This window comes from Neltuma alba, unplaced genomic scaffold (genome assembly GCF_004799145.2).
Source record: "Neltuma alba isolate B1F8T4 unplaced genomic scaffold, ASM479914v2 tig00011212_pilon, whole genome shotgun sequence".
In the NCBI taxonomy this organism is placed as follows: Eukaryota; Viridiplantae; Streptophyta; class Magnoliopsida; order Fabales; family Fabaceae; genus Neltuma; species Neltuma alba.
This window is the reverse complement of record NW_021635936.1, coordinates 1-19451: the sequence shown is the minus strand read 5'-3', so window position 1 is coordinate 19451 and position 19451 is coordinate 1. Positions and strand designations below refer to the sequence as shown.

The window sequence follows — 19451 nt, the reverse complement described above, 5'->3', positions numbered from 1 at the left end:
ACTGAAAAATAAGTAATAAGTGAGTTTTCTGTAGTCTTCAATAACGTGTTAAACCACAAAAGCACAATATGATTAAGAGATACTCACTATGTACCGACAATTCGCTTTGTATTCTCTTCAATTTGATCTCTTCCAAAAATCTTTGCCAAACCAAAATCGGAGATCTTTGGATTCAATTCATTGTCGAGTAATATATTACTTGCTTTAAGATCTCTGTGAATAATTCTTAATCTTGAATCCTGATGAAGATACAAAAGACCTCGAGCAATCCCACATATAATGTAAAATCGTTGTGACCAATTTAGAGGTGTAGTTTGGGTAGAAGAGCCTATAAAAATTGCAAATGACAAAAGAAATTAATTTTTATCCAAGTTGGCATAAAATTATAAATACAAAAATATACGTAGAGTACAAACCAAAAATAAACAAATCCAAACTCTTATTAGGCATGTACTCGTATATCAGCATTTTCTCCTCTCCTTGGATGCAACATCCAAGAACTTTAACTAGATTACGATGTTGAAGTTTGGCACATAATATAACTTCATTCTTGAATTCTTCCATTCCTTGGTGAGAGTTCTGTGATAGTCTCTTGATAGCAATCTCTTGTCCATCATTTAATATACCCTAATCATGTGTATTTTAAACAAATAATGTTATCTATGACATAATAAATCAAAAAATTACAAATACACGTTTGCTCTTCTTTGTTGGTTTATTACAAGTTTACCTTGTATACTGGTCCAAAACCACCTTGTCCAAGCATATTGTCAATGGAGAAGTTATGCGTAGCATTAGCTATTATTGTAAAGTCAAAGAGAGGAAGCTCCAAATCTTCTTCTGAGCTTTCATCGTTATTTGCTATTGCCAACACAGTTACTCAATTTATCGCTCCAGAAAATTAAACGGCACAAATATAACATATTTTTCTTTTTCAAAACATGATTTCACTTTGCCTAATCTGGTTGAATTCCAAACTTGACCTTTTACATTCTTTAAAGAGAGAAAGAAAACAAAAAGTGTTATCAAAAAAAGAAAGAAAGAAAGAAAGAAAGAAAACAAAAAGAAAAGGCAATTGATCTTAAGAAAATGTTGCTTACCTTTAGGTTTTCTTTTGCTCCTATAAATATAGAATGTGAGAAGCATCACAAGAACTCCAGAAACGGTAACTGAGATCACAATTATCTTTATCTTGTATTCATTATTACCTTCATGGTTAGCTTCACATAGAAATGAACAAATATATAGTGAATGTACAGCAAATTGAGATAACTAAACACCCCAAAAAAAAAAAAAAAAAGCAGAGAAGAATAGATAATCAATGAAAGGATATAAATACCTAGTTCTGCAGAAGCAATTCGAATATACAAATCTTGATCAACATCATTTGACATTTGTTTCATATCAGTAAGATTACCAAACCACATGACACAACCACTACCTCCTCTTCTGATATCTGAATTAGCATAAGCAGTACAAGAACAATTTTCCCAACATTTGGCTTTGCACTCCTCAAGTGTCATACTTGTATTGACCCAAGATTTTGTAATATCTGGTAATTTCAGGCCACTAAATTTAAGGAAACTGTCTTTACCTTTCACCTTACAGCTCCATAGTTCACTGTGAACACACCCTCCTGTCCAATCAAACATTTCCCAGTTTTTGGGTGATTTTGGCTTGAATCCCTTCAAGCACTGGCATATAGCTGTATCAACGATGATGCAATTTCCATATGCACCACAAAGATTATATAGTTCACAATTATCTCTTGGTAGATCACCAAAAGATTTCCATGTTTTTCCATCTTCAATCCACACAAGCCTCTGCAAAGCGTGCTTTGTTTGGTTTAAAACTCTTATAGAAACCTCTGACTCATTGTCGGGAGTGTATATGAAATAAACCTCGTCTTCATTGGAAACCAATGTTAAGTTATTATGAACTAATTCTTCCATCGTTGTAGGAGTGCCACTAAAATCAAGACCATTCCATGGGCCACTTCTGTGATATTCTGTGGAGCCTTCCCATAAGACTATTTCTGGTAAATTGTGAAGCATGAGTTCACTTCTGAAGTCTCCTGGAGAAGGATCATCCCAACTTTTCCATGCCGTTAAATGTCGATTAAGACCAGTTCTAAGGTCCCATCCAAACTTGATTCCTGGCAAAAGAGTATCAGAAGGATAATCAAAACTCTGCCACAAGTAGTTTTGTGGACTGATCTGGTCTTGTTCATCCTTCAGAACCAAATTTCCAGAGTCTAGAAGTTGTACGATTGGACTTGAAGCTTTTTTGGTTGAATTTGCTAACCAAACAACAGTCTCGTTCTGGCTTAGAAGCACAAGGTTTCCTTCTGTGTTAATGCTCAGCTTCCCTGAATTACCTTTGACTGGTTTTTCACGGTTGGCAACCCAGACAATCCTTCTAGTTGGGATGTTCTTGAACCAGATTCCGATGTATCGGTTTGTGGAACTACCTGGGCTGAAAAAACCTAGCTCGAACTTTCCATTTTCAGACACCAAGGTGGTTGTTCCACCGTCAACCAGTGGCTGAGATTGTGTAATAATATCAACAGCAGTGGCTAATAACGAAGACAACAATAGAACCACAATGGTATAACTATAAACATGCGCACAAAGAAGGATGGCCATTGATTTGTTCAAAGCGTGGCCAAGTTACCTATATATATATATATATATATATATATATATATTTATATATATGTACACATACGTATAGAAATCATCTATGTTGAGGAAGTAAGCGCAAGAAAGGTTGAACAAAGCACGTTGATTGACTTGGACCGTTGAATGTCGCAAGGAAGAGTGATGACTACTTCAAAAAATATGGAATATGGTCTTTTATAGAGAGGGTATTCTTTTTTGTATTTACAATTTATAAATTATAGTATTAAAATTTTCACATGAATGCACAATTATACCTTTTATTGATTATTTATGAAAAGAGGTCATTAAAATATAAAAAAATATATTAAAAAGAGATTAAGTTGGAATATTATTAAATTTTAAGATAAAATTAAGCAGATTTAAGATTTTTCTTACTTTCAATGGAATATATTAGAAGTGTTTTATCAATGAGGCAAGGACGAAGTGTATTTAGGAGCAAAAAAGAAACCTACGCAAAGGTTGACTAAAACATGTGGCCAAGATGATAAGGAAAATAGCATTCCAACTATCTTACGTTGTTCATTATTCTTCGGTATTGTTGACAGCTTAATTTTTAATTTAACTACGAGAGACTTTTCTTTATATGAAATTAAATAAGCAAAATTTCAAACTTACATAAGCCATTCATTGATTTAATTAATCTTATGAAATAGCGAATCTCACAAATTGAAAATAAATAAAAAGTAAGATAAAAATGATATAAGAAAGAAATAAATGCAGTTAACAAAAACGACGTGTTTGGACAAATGAGAATCAAATATCTTGTAGGAATGTTAATTACGCTATAGTAAGGACTTTTAATTTTGGAATATGTTAAATAACGACCTAAGTTGTTGGTTGGACTTTTTTTTTTTTTTGAATTAATTTTTGCCGTGTCTATGCTTATAATATTTTGAAGACTTATCTTTAATTATTTCAATACTGAGCTTTGATACTTTTGTAGTTTTATTACTCTCAGATACATTGACAATTTATTTATATATATAATATAAAAATTTTAACAGGCTCAAATGATCATGAATTCATTAAAATACTCTCTTCTTGTTGAAGTTGTATGGGTCTCACTTTCAATGGCAAATTCAATAAGATTTTCTTACCCAGATATTTTATTATATTCCCTTATTAAGTAAACTAATGGTATAATTAAAAAATAATCCTTATTTTATTATTACCCGCCTTAGCCTTATCTTTTAAGTTGAATAGTCTCCACGTATTCTCTCTGTTTTTTTTTTTTAAGATAACACTCCATGCATTTCTTCGTGGACAGCTTTTAAAATGAGCATATATATACTCCTCTGGTCATTAATATAGGACCTAATTGTTGAGTTGGTTTTGATCCTAAATATAATATCTATTTACTCCTCCGGTCCTTAATATAAGATCCATTTAACTAATTTGATTAGATTAAGGAAGTTAGGTAAGTTAGTTAATTATAAAAAATGTGACATGTTTTTTCTAAAACACCATAATCATCTTTCTTAATACCCCCTCCCTCTTCTACACTTGATTATGATTGAGGGAGTATCTATAAGGGTAATTTAGAGAAAATTGATAAATATGAGAAATGGGTCTTATATTTAGGATCAGAACCAACTCACCAATTGGGTCCTATATTAAGGACCGGAGAAGTATCATATTTATCAATTTTCTCTAAATTACCTCTATGGATACTCCTTCAACCATAATCAAATAGAACAGAAAGAAGAGTATTAAGAAAGATAATTATGATATTTTTAAAAAAACGTGTCACATTTCTTATAATTAATTAAATTACCTAACTTTCTTAATCTAATTAAATTAGTTAAATAGGTCTTATATTAAAGACCAAAAGAGTATATATATATATATATATAATCGCTACTGTTGGCAAAATAAAAAAATCGCTATCAAATATCAACGTTAGTCATCATATCGTTACCTACACGCTGGGAGACTGCACTTACAAATCCCACGTTAGTGAAGGCAACATCTCACCTAACGTACCCCGGAAGACAACTAACATTTTCCACCTTTCTCAATTCTTTTTTTTTTAAATTAAAAAAAAAAAAGAAGCCTTTTTCATGTCTGGGTTTGGGCAATAAGAGAAGATATTAGACAAATTTTAATCCGTCACCGAAGTATATTTTCTGCCTGTCCTAATGTAAGGCAATTAGCTTTATTATAAATGAATAAAACTGAAAAAATTGTTCAAGACATAATCATAAGACATGAGTTAAATCATTTCTGTCACAAGTTTGTTTGTTATTCAGTTCCAAACTAGATAATTCAGACAATAAAAGATCGAAAGAGAAAGAAAAAAAAAGGTCCATTTTAGGGATGCCAAAATCAACTTTTTAATATTGGAAAGTCAATACCAACTTTTCCCACGGCTGATGTTAATGACAGTCCTGGTTCACAAATGCAGTACAAGTTCGTGCAATTTTCAGGCCTAACATATTATCCTTTGATTTGTCAGGGCCAATTTGTTTCTTAACAAGGGGAAAACACAATGAAAGAGAAAATTGCTTTTATTTAAACTACAAGCACAATATCGAATCAAGAGAGTCGCTTAGAATGAACATCCTCTTGCATTTAGGCAAATAGCTAGTCCTATCCTTAAGAGTATACTCATTAGTGCTCCAAAATCAAGAAGTAAAAATTGAGTCTACCTGGCTTCTAACAAGGTGATAGATGTTTCATTACTTGACGGAGTGGTATGATTGTTAGAAGATTCTCCCTTAACTGCAATGTTTTCTAAAAGGAAACCAGGTTCTTTAGGCTTAGGCAAGACACCCTCACTACTCAACATTATAACTACAGATGGCATGTCTGGCCTATCATCAGCATGGTACTGCAAACAAAGAAGACCGATGTGGATGCATCGCACGACTTCTGATTCAACACAAGACTTCCCCAAACGTCCATCAGCGAATTTTAGTGGGATTCCCTCATTCCACAACCTCCATGCCTACAACAATTCAAAGCATTAAATCAGTTACCAATTTCAGTAATGATCAAAGAAAAGTTAGGCTCCTTGTTACTAACATGTCCAATAAGATTAACGCTTTGACTTGGTAAGAAGGGCCCCCTGTTTTTCATGCCACTCACTATTTCTAACAATAACACCCCGAAGCTGAATACATCAGATTTGATTGAGAAGAGTCCATGAATTGCATATTCAGGAGCCATATAACCACTGTTACAAGTTATAAAGTAGTTAATATCATATTTAGTAATGTGCATATATACAAAATCAAAAATATAAGAAAGCATACTCACTATGTACCAACAATTTGTTTGGTGTTATCTTCAATTTGATCCCCTCCAAATATTCTTGCTAGACCGAAATCTGAGATTTTTGGATTTAATTCACTATCTAATAATATATTACTTGCTTTAAGGTCTCTATGGATGATTCTTAGTCTAGAATCTTGATGAAGATACATAAGGCCTCGAGCAATTCCACGGACAATGTGAAAGCGCTTGGACCAATCAAGAAGCTTAGTTTCAGAACCTACAAGTTTTTAATGTATTGGTACTTATCATTATCCGAGGAGAAATAAAAGAAAAGAATGAAAGCCTGCTAATTGACAGCGATACAAACCAAAAATAAATGAATCTAAGCTCTTGTTGGGCATGTATTCATATATGAGCATTATCTCCTCTCCTTGAATGCAACAACCAAGAACCTTGACAAGATTACGGTGCTGGAGTTTGGCACACAATTTAACTTCGTTCTTAAACTCACACAGCCCTTGGCAAGAACTTCGTGAAAGCCGTTTCACTGCAATTTCTTGTCCGTCCGCAAGTATACCCTACCATTTTTATATCGTAAAACTGACTGTCAATACATAACATCAAATATCACAAGAGCCATTGCAATCTTTAGTAACAAGTTAATAGCATCCTTACCCTGTATACAGGACCAAAACCACCTTGGCCAAGCTTGTTGTCCGATGAGAAGTTATTGGTAGCATTAGCTATTAATGCAAGGTCATAGATACGTTGCTCCATATTTCCTTCACGGCCTTCTTCTTTGTCTACTGCTAGCAAGTTTTTTAGCTCCATGTTTCTGTCAGAGCCTTCTTCCTTGGTTGCTGCTAATAATGTTTCTGTTGTAAATTAAATGGAATACATAAATACCCCCCAAAAAAAAAAAAAAATAGTAGCATTAACTATTTCGGCAATGTCAATTGAAGGTGGCTCCATGTTTCCATAAGAGAATTTTTCGTTGTTTAATGTTAACACGGTTTTCATAGTTCAATTTGATACGCTAAATGATAGAAATCTTAAAAAGAATAAGTAAAGGAAATCGTTCTGTTCTTTGGGAAACATAATGGCATCAAACTCAATCATGTCAGATTATAAACCAGACAACCCCAGCTATTGTTAGAACATTGGGTTTGGGTTTTTTGCCTTTTTTTTTGGGGGGGGGGGTGGGGGGGAGTCTAGGCTTTTGGGAATGTTTACCTTTAGAGTTTCTTCTGCGCTTGTAAATGTATAACAAAGTGAAAAGCATCACCACAGCCAATATAGTGGGCACTGTTACAGCAATCACCTTTGTCTTATTTCCATTAGCCTCATCCTGTTCAGCTTCGCAAGAAAACGAAAGAGTTAATAGACAAAAAGTTGAGGTTGCTAAAGAAATCGAAAGATGATTAAAAAATTATACCTGTTTCTGGAGAAGCAAGGCGAATATACAAATTTTGGTCATCAAAGGGAATCTGCCTTATATCAATTAAATCACCGAACCACATAGCACAACCGCTACCTCCTCCCCTGATATCTAAATTAGCATAAGCATTACAAGAACAATTTTCCCAGCATTTGGCTTTGCATTCCTCAAGCGTCATACTTGCATTAACCCAAGAATATGTAGTATCTGGGAATTTGAGCCCACTAAATTTGACAAAATAATCCCTGTTTTTTTCCTTGCAACTCCATGATTCATTGCGGATGCATCCTTGAGACCAGTCCATTGCATTCCAATTTTTGGGTGATTTTGGCAAGAATCCTGTCAAGCACTGGCATATTGGTGTCTCACCCAGGACGCAGTTTCCATTTGGGCCGCAACGATTATATCTGTCGCAATTATCAATTGGCGCAAAACTAAATGTAATCCACCTCTGATCATCTTCACTCCATATTACGTCCAGTAGTGAGTATAATGTTTGGTTGTAGACAAATCTTGTGATCAATGACTTATTTTTGAGAGTATGCATTGAATAAACCTCATCTTTGTTCCAGACAAACGTTGCTTCATAAAGCGGATTGCTTGTCGCATAGGAGATGCCACTGAACCGGACACCATTCCAGGGGCCACTCCTCATATACTCTGTTGGGCCCTGCCGGTTTACTAAATCAGGATAGTTGTGTAGTACAAGCTCTGCTGTAAAGTCTCCAAAAGAAGGGTCATCCCAATTCTTCCATGCTGTAAAACGTCGATTAAGACCAGTTCTCAGGTCCCATCCAAACTTCATTCCTGGCAAGATTGTATCAGAAGGATAGTCGAAGCTTTGCCACAAGTAGGTTTGGGGCTTTTGATCTTTCCCATCTCTTAGAACCAAGTTTCCAGAGCCTAAAAGCTGCAAAATTGGACTCCAGGCCTTTGTGGTGGAATTTGCTGACCAAACAACTGTCTCATTCTGGCCGAGCAGCACAAGACGTCCCTCTGTGTTTATGCTCAACATGCCAGAGTTGTTTTTGATGGGTCTGCCACGGTTGGCAACCCAGACAACAGTTGTACCTGGGATCTCGTGGTACCAGATTCCAACATAGCGGTCGGTGGAACTTCCAGGGCTGAAGAAACCCAATTCGAAGATTTCATTTTCAGAAACCAAGGTCTGGCCGTCAGGAAGAGACTCGAACTGGGTGAGGGTATCAGTTGCAAAAGAAAATCTGGAGAAGAACAAAAGCAGATTGGGAAGAACAAGCCAATAAGGAAGGATAGCCATGGATGTAATGAATTGGTCTACACTAGAATAAATAAGTATACCCCTGATCCTGATGAGGCACATGTTCAAGGGGCAGCCCGCCAGAAGTATACAGGTTGACTTGGCGCTTTTGAAGTCAGAAAAATTGTTCTCTTTCCTTCACACAAGAGAAATTAATTTTCAACGCAAGAATAAGATAATGACTTTTCCAGATGTATGAATAAGATTGCGGCATCATATAAAAAAAACTCCAGACTCAAACTTCAAATTCAATGTAATGCCTTTCGGTCAACAAACTATCAGATCCTTGCATGTGTACTGAGATCCCTCAGATCCATGTAGTAGGGTCAGGGAACGGAAGGTTCAGATCTTTCTTTCCTTTTTTTCCCCCCCTTTTGGGACGATATTCACCATAATTGACTTCTACCATCAAATTGTTGTTCGGTTGAATAATAAAAGGTCGCAAGAAACACAAAAGGTTTCGTTTCGTAAATGCCACAAGTCAAAATTTGCGAAATGCCTATTTTTATTTTTGTAAGTCAATTCCAACAACTACTTTTCCAAAAATCAGGCTGCTTCCTACCTTCATATAGATAAGATAGCACCTATTTAAAAGGAAAAAAAAATCGTTGCTCTGTTCCATCTGATCAAGTTTTTGTCGGCCAAAAATTGAACCAAAAATCGCAGGTAGGCTAATATCAAGTGGAATTGGAATGAAAGGGGTTTAAACTTGAAAGCTTAGTCTGGAATCAGAATGAGACTCAAACATCAAATGGATACTGAAATGGTATAAACTGAAGAAACCTAAGAAAGACTTATGTACCAGATTTCGCTGCTTCAGCTCGTTGAAATCAGCGAGTGAAGAAACCAAGTTCCGAGCTTCCATCTTCGGAACCCAATTGAGTTCCCTTCAAGAGGAAGGAGTGGATGAGACTGGGTCGTGCCGTAATAGAATCAGCCATTAGTTGCAGAGGAAAAGGGAAAATGAACGTCGTTGTTAATAGCAAGCATACCAGGAAGAAACGAAGAATGAAACCCGTTTATGATTTATCTCCCAATAATGGAACAAATCTGATCGATCCATGACACGAAAGAGGCAAATTCACACTTCAAAAGTTAAACTTGAATGAAAATATAAAATCTTACTTTTCGTCAAAAGGTTCCAAACCACACGTATGACTAGCAGCAAGTCACTAAGCTTTATTTAGTGCACACAAATAAATTATTTTTTTTAATACAGAAGCAAGCATTATGCATGAAAATAAAACAAACGATACAATATCAAATCACTGAACAGGACCTCCTGAAGAAAACAACTTAAGTCGAGCTGAAATTGATCTCTAAACAAAATGCCGGAGGCTCCCAAACAATGGCCAACTTCGCATTGGCTTCATAAGCCACTCTAGTGAGGTAATAAGCCACTTTCGGCTTGGATTGAACCAAAACTCTACTTAAAATTTTTGTACAAAAGAATAAATTAGATTTTTGGAGAGGTTGGGTTAGTTTTGGTTTTGCCTTCATGTTCTTCTCTCTTCTTTTGTACGCCAAAAAGTAATTAGGTTAAAAGTTTCTTTAATTAGCATTTTTAAAATTGAACTGATCATTCACATGTCAAAATACTATTTGAAATTTATTATATACTTAGATTGGAGTTGATTGTAATCAAATGTGTGTTTTTAATGTTGATATTAAAATTTTATATCAAAATAAAAAAACTAATTGAATATTTATTAAGGAAAAACTTATATCAATTTATTAATATCCATATACATAGTATAAAAGTTTTGACAGGCTCAAATGATCATGAATTAATCATCAATAAAATACTCTTTTATTGTTGAAGTTGTAAGGGTTTCAAACTTTCAAGTTTCAATGGCAAATTCAATAAAGATTTTGGGACTATGTAGCAACAACAAAAAAAAAGAGGGAAATTATTACGAGAAAAGAATGTAATGATAAAAAAAATTCATAGGCAAACAAACACATAATAATAAATTCTAATATAGAAGACAATAGTAATTCCATATTATATTTATTTATTAGGATTTTATAATGCTTTTAAAAAGAATTTAAATATGTAAGAGGAATTTTATCTTCACTTGCTTAAAAGCATTTTTTTAAGTGTTTTTGTGGTTTTCCGAACTCTTCCTAAGTAAATGGTCTTATTAAAAAAAATAATACTTTTATATTTTCATGTGCCTTATGGTTTAATTTGAATAGTCTTCAGTCCACGCATGTGTTGTTCATGGTCAGTTTTTAAAAATGAGTTATATATATATATTAGATTATTTCGGTATTTAATATAAGATCTAATTAATTAATTTGAGTATATTAAAAATGTTAATTAAATTAGCTAATATGATATGTTTTTTCTAAAATACCTAAATATCTTTTTAATTTTTGTTCTTCTCTATAAGGGAATATCAATAGATTTAATTTAAAAAAATTGATAATTATATAAAATAAGTCTCATATTAAAGACAAATATTAACTATCTAATTATGTCCTATATTAAAGATGGAAAAAAATATTAAAAAAAAAAGTTGCTATCAAATATATAAACTTGGTCATCGTGCCATTAACTACGTTGGGAGATTGCAATTCAAATCCTCCGTTCACCCAACATACACGAGAAGACAAACTAGTCAACGACCATTTTCCGCCTTCGCCTTTTTTTTCCTTTTAGTATGGTTGACAAAATAATTTTTTTTTTGGCCAAATGGTTGACAAAATAATTAAGCGACAAGAAAATAATGCAGAGTAGGGTAGGGACGAGAAATAAATGGGAGGGATTTTAATACTATCATATTTAGTTTAGACAATGAAAAATTTTTCACATTCTTCCTTTTCATGATCAGGAAAATCTTATTGATTGTAAATTTCTCCATACCCATAAGAAAGGACTTGAATGGTGCGATCTCGTCCTCACCCCAAAATGAAAATATTATATCCTTTATCATTTTATACGTTTATTCCCTCTCTTTTCATAGGAAAAAATAAAATTGTTATATTGTGATTAATCCTTATTTTATTTTAGAAAATTCAACATTTTCATTAAACTTACTTAAAAATCACATAGTATTATTTATTATTATATATATATATATATATTAGAAAGGTATTAGATTATTGCATTTGAGTAGACGTCATCGACGCAGCTAGAGAACAACTGAGAATACAAGTGAACTATGCCGTGAAGGACAAAAATGAAAATATTAAAAATATGTTGGGTTAAATATGTCTGTTGCAATTTTTTTTGATTGGGTGAAACACAATTGAAAAAGAAATTGTTTTTATTTAAACCCAAGCATAATCCCCAAAATAAGAGAGCAGTTTAGAATCAACATCATTTGGCATTATTGCAAATAGACAATCTTATCTTTTAAAACTATGCCCATTAGTGGCCTGAAATCAGTAAGCAAAATTGACTTCACCCGGCTTCTAACAAAGTGATAGATACTTCATTATTTGAAAGAGCTGTATGATTGTTAGGAGATTCTTCTCTAATTGGAATGTGTTCTAAGAGAAAACCAGGTTCTTTGGGCTCCGGCAAGACATCCTCACTACTCAACATTATAACCACAGATGTCATGTTTGGCCTATCATCAGCATGGTATTGCAAACAAAGAAGACCGACGTGGATGCATCACAATACTTCTAATTTAACGCAAGACTTCCCTAAACATTCATCGGCAAAGTCTAGTGGGATTCCCTCCTTCCACAACCTCCATGCCTACAGCAATTCAAAACAGTGAATTAGTTACCAATTTCAATAAAGAAAATAGAGAAGTTAGGCTCCTTGGTACTAACATGTCCGATAAGATTAATGCTTTGGCTTGGCAAAACGGGCTCCCTGTTTTTCATGCCACTCACTGTTTCTAACAATAATACGTCAAAACTGAACATATCGGATTTGACGGAGAATTGCCCACGAATTAATATTCAGAGGCTATGTGACCACTATTATATAACATAAAGAAGTTAATATCATATTCAATAAGGTAGATATATTCAAAATAAAAATATCATAAAGCACACTTACTATGTACTAACTATTTGTCTTGTCTTATCTTCAATTTGATCTCCTCCAAATATTCTTGCCAAACCAAAATATGATATTTTTGGATTTAATTCACTATCTAATAATATATTGTTTGCTTTGAGGTCTCTATGGACAATTTTTAATCTAGAATCTTGATGAAGATACATAAGTTCCCGAGCAATTCCATGAATAATGTGAAAGCGCTTGGACCAATCAAGAAATTTTCTTTCAGAACCTATAAATTTTCAATTAAATAACACTTATTATTGTCCAAGAAAGAAATAAAAGAAAAGGATGTAAGTTTTCAAATTGATAGCTCGTTAGCCATACAAACAAAAAATAAATGAATCTAAGCTCTTGTTGGGCATGTGTTCATATATGAGTATTTTCTCTTCTTCTTGAATGCAACAACCAAGAACCTTAACAAGATTACGGTGCTGAAGTTTGGCACACAATTTGACTTCATTCTTAAATTCTTGCAGCCCTTGGTAAGACCTTTGTCAAAACCATTTTACCGCAATTTCTTGTCCATCCGCGAGTAGACCCTACCATTTTTACATCATATAAATGATTCTCAATATGTAACATCATAAATCAGCAAGAGTAACAAGCTAACAACATATGTACCTTGTATACAGGACCAAAACCACCTTGGCCAAGCTTGTTTTCTATGAGAAGTTATTGGTAGCATTAACTATTATAGCAAGATCATAGATACGTTGCTCCATATTTCCTTCATGACCTTCTTCATTGCTTGTTGCTATCAAGGTTTTTAGCTCCATATTTCCGTCAGATCCTTCTTCGTTGTTTGCTGCTAGCAAGGTTTTCTTTGTTCACTTTGTAAATTAAATGTAACACATAAATTGAAAAAAAAAAAAACTATTCGTAGCATTGGGAATGCTTACCTATAGAGTTTCTTCTGCGCTTGTAAATATAAAACAAAGTGAAAAGCATCACAGTAGCCAATACAGTGGTCACTAGTATAGTAATCACCATTGTTTTATTTCCATTAGCTTCATCCTGTTCAGCTTCACAACAAAACGAAATAGGAGTTAATAGACAAAATGTTGAGATCGCTAAAGGAGCCAAGAGATTATTGAAAAGTGATCGCTAAAAGGCCACACCTGTTTCTGGAGAAGCAAGGCGAATATATAAATCTTAGTCATCAAAGGGAATTTGCCTTGTATCAATTAAATCACCGAACCACATAGCACAACCACTTCCTCCATGCCTGACATCTAAATTAGCATAAGCAATACAAGAACAATTTTCCCAGCATTTGGCTTTGCATTCCTCAAGTGTCATGCTTGCATTAACCCAAGAATATGTAGTATCTGGGAATTTGAGCCCACTAAATTTGACAAAATAATCCCTGTTTTTGTCCTTGCAACTCCATGATTTATTGCGGATGCATCCTTGAGACCAGTCCATTGCATTCCAATTTTTGAGTGATTTTGGCAAGAATCCTGTCAAGCACTGGCATATTGGTGTCTCACCTTCAACACAGTTGCCATTTGGGCCACAACGACCAAATCTATCGCAGTTATCAATTGGTACATAGCTGAAAGTAAGCCACCTTTGATCTTCTTCAATCCATATCATGTCCAGTACTGAGTATAATGTCTAGTTCAAGACGAATCTTGTAATCAGTGACTCATTTTTCACATTATAAACTGAGTACGCCTCATCTTTATTCCGGAAAAACTTTCCTTCATGAAATGGATTACTCGTCAAATAAGATTGCCACTGAACCAGACACCATTCCAGGGGCCGCTCCTTGTATACTCTCTTGGGCCCTGCCAGATCACTAAATCAAGATAATTGTGTAGTACAAGTTCTTCTGTAAGGTCTCCAAAGGAACGGTCATCCCAATTCTTCCATGCTGTATGACGTCGATTAAGACCAGTTCTCAGGTCCCATCCCGTCTTCATTCCTAGCAAAATTGTATCATAAGGATAGTCGAAGCTTTGCCACAAGTAGTTGTGGGGCCTTTGATCTTTCCCATCTTTTAGAACCAAATTTCCAGAGCCTAAAAGCTGCACAATTGGACTCCAGGCCTTTGTGGTGGAATTTCCTGACCAAACAACTGTCTCGTTTTTGGCCAAGAAGCACAAGACGTCCCTTTGTGTTTATTCTCAACATGCCAAAGTTGTTTTTGATGGGTCTACTGCGATTGGCAACCCAAAAAATAGTTCTACCTGGGATTTTGTGGTACCAGACTCTAACATAGCGTCGGTGGAACTACCAGGGCTGAAGAAACCCATTCAAAGATTTCATTTTCAGAAACCAAGGTTTGGCTGTCAGGAAGAGACTCGAACTGGGAGGGGTATCAGTTGCAAATGAAAATCTGGAGAAGAACAAAAGCAGATTTGGAAGAAGAAGCAAATAAGGAAGGATAGCCATTGACTTAATAAATTGGGCCTACAACAAGAAAATATATATACCCGTGATCCTGATCTGGCACAAGTTGAAAGGGCAGCCCGCCGAAAGCAAGCAGGTTGACTTGACAGCATTCTTCCCTTCACAGCAGAGGGCTTACATTTCAAAACAAGAATAAGACGTGACTTTTCCAAAAGTATATATGAAGAAGATGGTGACACCATATTCAGAATTCGAGATTCAATCCTTGCATGTGTACTGATATCAATTAAATCCTTGTAGCAGGGTCAGGGAAAGGAAGGATCAGGCCTTTCATTCTAAATTTTTATTGTTTTTTACTAATGGATTCAACATAATTGATTTCTACAATCAAGTTGTTCTCTGCTTCTCTTTACGTCAATGAAATTATCGTTTTTTGTATTAAAATTCTTTTTCTAATTCTTAATATAAGAGCTAGTTTGACTTTTAATTTGGTCCTAAGTAAGACCCTAATTTACTTTATCTTTTATATTTATCCATTTTTTTCAATGTAATCCTTATAGTAGTTGCACATTAGAAGTTTTATCAAATGGTAGTTCTAACTGATACACATGATTAGCAATGATATTTTAGAAAGGCAGTGCCTATTTATTGCAAATAACTAACTTAACAAACTTTCTTAATTTACTTAAATTAGTCAACTAGCTTTTATAATAAAAACCGGAGGTAGTATTATACTAAAATAAAAAATGATATAGTTATTATTTCTTTAAAAAAAACTAATTGACAATCTATTAATATATATATATATATATTATATATATAGACACACAGTATACAAATTTTGACGGGGTCAAATGATCATGAATTATCATCAATAAAACACTCTCTTATTGTTGAAGTTGCAAGGGTTTCAAGGTTTCAATGGCAAAATATAGAAAGATACTTTAATAAAGGTAAAATTGAAATTTTTTGTTAATTTAATGTATTGCTTAATCTTCGAGAATGTGTTATAAGTTACTTGTATTAAACAGCGAAGCGGAACATAGCATAAAAATTTTGATAGGCTCTTATTTTTTGAAGTTGTAATAAGATTTCGTTACCGGCATATTTTTTTGGGACCATGTAACGGCAAAAGAAAAGGGGAAATTATTATGACAAAAGAACATAATTATAAAAAAAAAAATTCACAGGTAAACAAACAGGCAATAATAAGTTCTGACCTAAAAGAAAATAAATTTGATGTTTGTTATGAAAATGAAAAAGTCAGAGAGCATTATTATATACTATAAGGATATATTAATTTATAACGAGTTTAGACTTGAAATCTTCAGAATAAATTCATGCTAATAACATGTAATGAAAATAAAAAATTAGAGAGTAGAACGAGAATAGTAAAACAAGAATTCTTATTTTGTTATTATCTTTTTGCTCTATAACTTTTTCATTTTCATAACAATGTTACATTTATTCAATGAGATTTTATAGTGATTTTCTGAGAAAATATTTGTTATTATTAGCAATATTAATTATATTTCTTATTTTTTTTGCCAGCGGTAATTATGTTCCTTCTTAAGTAAACTAATGATCTTATTTAAAAAATATTTTTTATATTATCACCTGCTTTTATGTTTTAATTTGAATAATCTCATGTTCTTGATGGTCAGTTTTTAAAATGAACTATATATTATAAATAGAAAATAACAATCGCTATCAAATATCAACTTTAGTCATCACCTCATTACTACCGGCTACGTTAAGAGACCACAATTCTTTTTTTATTTTTATTTTTTGACCTGATTAAGAGACTGCAATTCAAATCCTCCATTAGTGAAGTCAATTGTTCACCAAACATATACGAGAAGACAACTACCATTTCCCACCTACGTTTTTTAAAAAAATATATATAATCGGGTTGACAAAACAATCTGGCGACAAGAAAATAATGCGGAGCAAGAAAGAGCATGGGAGGGGTAAAAATATTTCTTAATATAAAAATTAGATAACTAATTCATAAATATTAAAAAAATTAGTTAATTTGATTATTTATAATATATTAGTATTATCTTTCTTAAAATATCTTTGTCAATCATATATATATATTAAAATAAAAACGTTTTAACATGTATAATAACAATAGAGACTACTTTAAAAAAAAAAATATTATAGACAAATTGAACTAGATTCTTATATTTATGATCAAATTAAATTTTTAACTAGTTCTTATATTGTTTATCCCTCTCTTTTCGTAGAAAAAAAATAAATAGTTATATTGTGATTAATATTTATTTTATTTTAGAAAATTCAACATTTTTGTTAAATTTACAACAAAAAAATCACATTATTTATGATAATTTGTTAATATATATTAAAAAACTATTAGATGGCAAGTGAACGAAGGACAAAAATGAAAATATGAAAAATATGTCAGGGTTAATAAAGTAACTAAGATATTTTATAATTTTCCACGATTGCCTTGATGAATTGGTCTGCCCAATGAAAATCGAACACGCTCCTAGACTTTTTAATGCATATAAGATTGGGATGACGTGTTTGGAATCAAAACACAAAGTTCAAGTTTACTGTATCTTTGTTTGCCAATTACAAACTGAAAGATTGACCAAAGTTTTTATAATACGATCAAGAGAAGCCAGATTTCGACCTTTTCCTCCTCTCTTTTCTTTAAAAACAAGATATTAGACAAAATCTTCATCTCTCTTCAAAGTATATTTTCTTCTTGTCCTAATTTAAGGGAAATTAGTTTTATTATAAACAAATAAACTGATAAAAAATTTTCAAGACATGAGCTTAATCATCTCTCCTGCAGATCTTATTTGTTATTCAATTCCAACCCAGATAATTCAAAACATTAAAAAGATTGAAAGAAAAAGAAAAGTGTTCATTTCGGGGATGCTACGAGTTAGAATTTGCGAGCTAACTATTGTTTATTGGAAATCGATACCAACTTTTCCTGAAGCTTAATTCAGAACAAGTTCGTGTAATTTTCATGCCTAATGCATTCTCTTATTGTATGGTGCAATTTTATTTAAACTGAAGCACAATGCCCAAAGAAGGGAGGTGTTTAGAATCAACATTTACTTGCACTATTGCAAACAGACAGTCTTATCCTTAAGAGTACTCTCATTAGTGATCCAAAATAACAAGTCATTTACCTAGCCTCTAACAAGGTAATGGATACTTCATTATTTGAAGGAGTTGTATGGTTATTAGGAGATTCTTTCCTAATTGGTATATGTTCTAAAAGAAAACCAGGTTCTTTAGGCTCAGACAAGATGCTCTCACTACTCAACATTATAACCACAGATGTCATATCTGGCCTATCATCAACGTGGCATTGCAAACAAAGAAGACTGATGTGGATGCATCGCACTACTTCTGATTCAACACAAGACTTCCCCAGATGTTCATCAACAAATTTTAGTGGGATTCCCTCCTTCCACAACCTCCATGCCTACAACAATTCAAAATATTGAATCAGTTGCCAAATTCAATGATGACAAGAGAAAAGTTAGGCTCCTGGTTACTAACATGTCCAATAAGATTAACTTTTGGCTTGACAAGAAGGGCCCCCTGTTCTTCATGCCACTCACTATTTCTAACAGTAACACCCCAAAACTGAACACATCAGATTTGACGGAGAAGAGTCCATGAATTGCATATTCAGGAGCCATATAACCACTATTTCAAGTTATAAAATAGTTAATATCATATTCAGTAATGCTATATATACAAAATCAAAACACAGAAAGTCTACTCACTATGTACCAACTATGCGCCTTGTGTTATCTTCAATTTGATCTCCTCCAAATATTCTTGCCAAACCAAAATCTGAGATTTTTGGATTCAATTTAGTATCCAATAATATATTACTTGCCTAAGGTCTCTATGGACGATTTTTAATCTAGAATCTTGATGAAGATACATAAGTCCCCCGAGCATTCCATGAATAATGTGAAAGCGCTTGGACCAATCACAAAGTTTTCTTTTAGAACCTAAAAAATTTCAATTTAATGATACTTATCATTGTCCAGGAAAGAAATAAAAGAAAGGATGCAAGTCTGCAAATTGATAGTTTTTTTAGCCATACAAACCAAAAATAAATGAATCCAGGCTCTTGTTGGGCATGTATTCATATATGAGCATTTTCTCCTCTCCTTGAATGCAACAACCAAGAACCTTAACAAGATTACGGTGTTGAAGTTTGGCACACAATTTGACTTCATTCTTAAATTCTTGCAGCCCTTGGTAAGAACTTTGTGAAAGTCGTTTCACCGCAATTTCTTGTCCATTGGCGAGTAGACCCTACAATTTTTACATCATAAAAGTGATTGTCCGCTCGTAAGTTCATAAATCAGATGAGTAATTGTAATCTTTTACTCTCCCTAACAAGTTTCACTGCATACTTTCTCTGTATACAACACCAAAACCACCTTGCCC

The 19451-nt window shown here is 33.4% G+C and overlaps 2 protein-coding genes and 2 pseudogenes across 4 annotated transcripts; all 4 read right to left on the bottom strand.

The window, feature by feature from the left end:
• Window positions 1–86: 86 nt before the first annotated feature.
• LOC114762347 (G-type lectin S-receptor-like serine/threonine-protein kinase At4g27290) lies at window positions 87–2645 on the bottom strand. Its single transcript, XM_028951812.1, has 5 exons — window positions 1340–2645; window positions 1101–1220; window positions 731–861; window positions 417–627; window positions 87–328 (listed from the first exon to the last, which is right to left on the bottom strand). The coding sequence occupies exons 1-5, from the start codon at window positions 2643–2645 to the stop codon at window positions 87–89; spliced, it is 2010 nt and encodes a 669-aa protein (XP_028807645.1).
• Window positions 2646–5127: 2482 nt separating this feature from the next.
• On the bottom strand, window positions 5128–9627 carry LOC114762339 (G-type lectin S-receptor-like serine/threonine-protein kinase At4g27290). Of its 3 annotated transcripts, none has more exons than XM_028951804.1 (8): window positions 9417–9627; window positions 7333–8750; window positions 7131–7253; window positions 6573–6760; window positions 6265–6475; window positions 5940–6174; window positions 5769–5856; window positions 5128–5628 (listed from the first exon to the last, which is right to left on the bottom strand). In XM_028951804.1, the coding sequence occupies exons 2-8, from the start codon at window positions 8675–8677 to the stop codon at window positions 5326–5328; spliced, it is 2493 nt and encodes an 830-aa protein (XP_028807637.1). In that variant the 5' UTR covers window positions 8678–8750; window positions 9417–9627; the 3' UTR covers window positions 5128–5325. The 3 variants fall into 3 exon arrangements, with proteins under 3 accessions (XP_028807637.1, XP_028807635.1, XP_028807636.1); XM_028951802.1 differs by having other exon boundaries at window positions 5706–5856; window positions 9417–9623; XM_028951803.1 differs by having other exon boundaries at window positions 5706–5856; window positions 6573–6757; window positions 9417–9622.
• A 2390-nt stretch (window positions 9628–12017) lies between these two features.
• On the bottom strand, window positions 12018–13417 carry LOC114762345 (G-type lectin S-receptor-like serine/threonine-protein kinase At4g27290; annotated as a pseudogene).
• Window positions 13418–14365: 948 nt separating this feature from the next.
• Window positions 14366–19448, bottom strand: LOC114762337 (receptor-like serine/threonine-protein kinase SD1-8; annotated as a pseudogene).
• Window positions 19449–19451: the final 3 nt, after the last annotated feature.

Coding starts and splice junctions, on each gene's coding strand:
- LOC114762347 (XM_028951812.1), bottom strand. CDS start 2,645: ATGGCCATCCTTCTTTGTGCGCATGTTTATAGTTATACCATTGTGGTT. Junction 862..1,100: donor GAGCAAAAGAAAACCTAAAG/GTAAGCAACATT, acceptor TGTTGGCAATAG/CAAATAACGATGAAAGCTCA. Junction 628..730: donor GTTTTGGACCAGTATACAAG/GTAAACTTGTAA, acceptor ACACATGATTAG/GGTATATTAAATGATGGACA.
- LOC114762339 (XM_028951802.1), bottom strand. CDS start 8,677: ATGTGCCTCATCAGGATCAGGGGTATACTTATTTATTCTAGTGTAGAC. Junction 6,476..6,572: donor GTTTTGGTCCTGTATACAGG/GTAAGGATGCTA, acceptor TAAAAATGGTAG/GGTATACTTGCGGACGGACA. Junction 5,857..5,939: donor AAACAAATTGTTGGTACATA/GTGAGTATGCTT, acceptor AACTTGTAACAG/TGGTTATATGGCTCCTGAAT.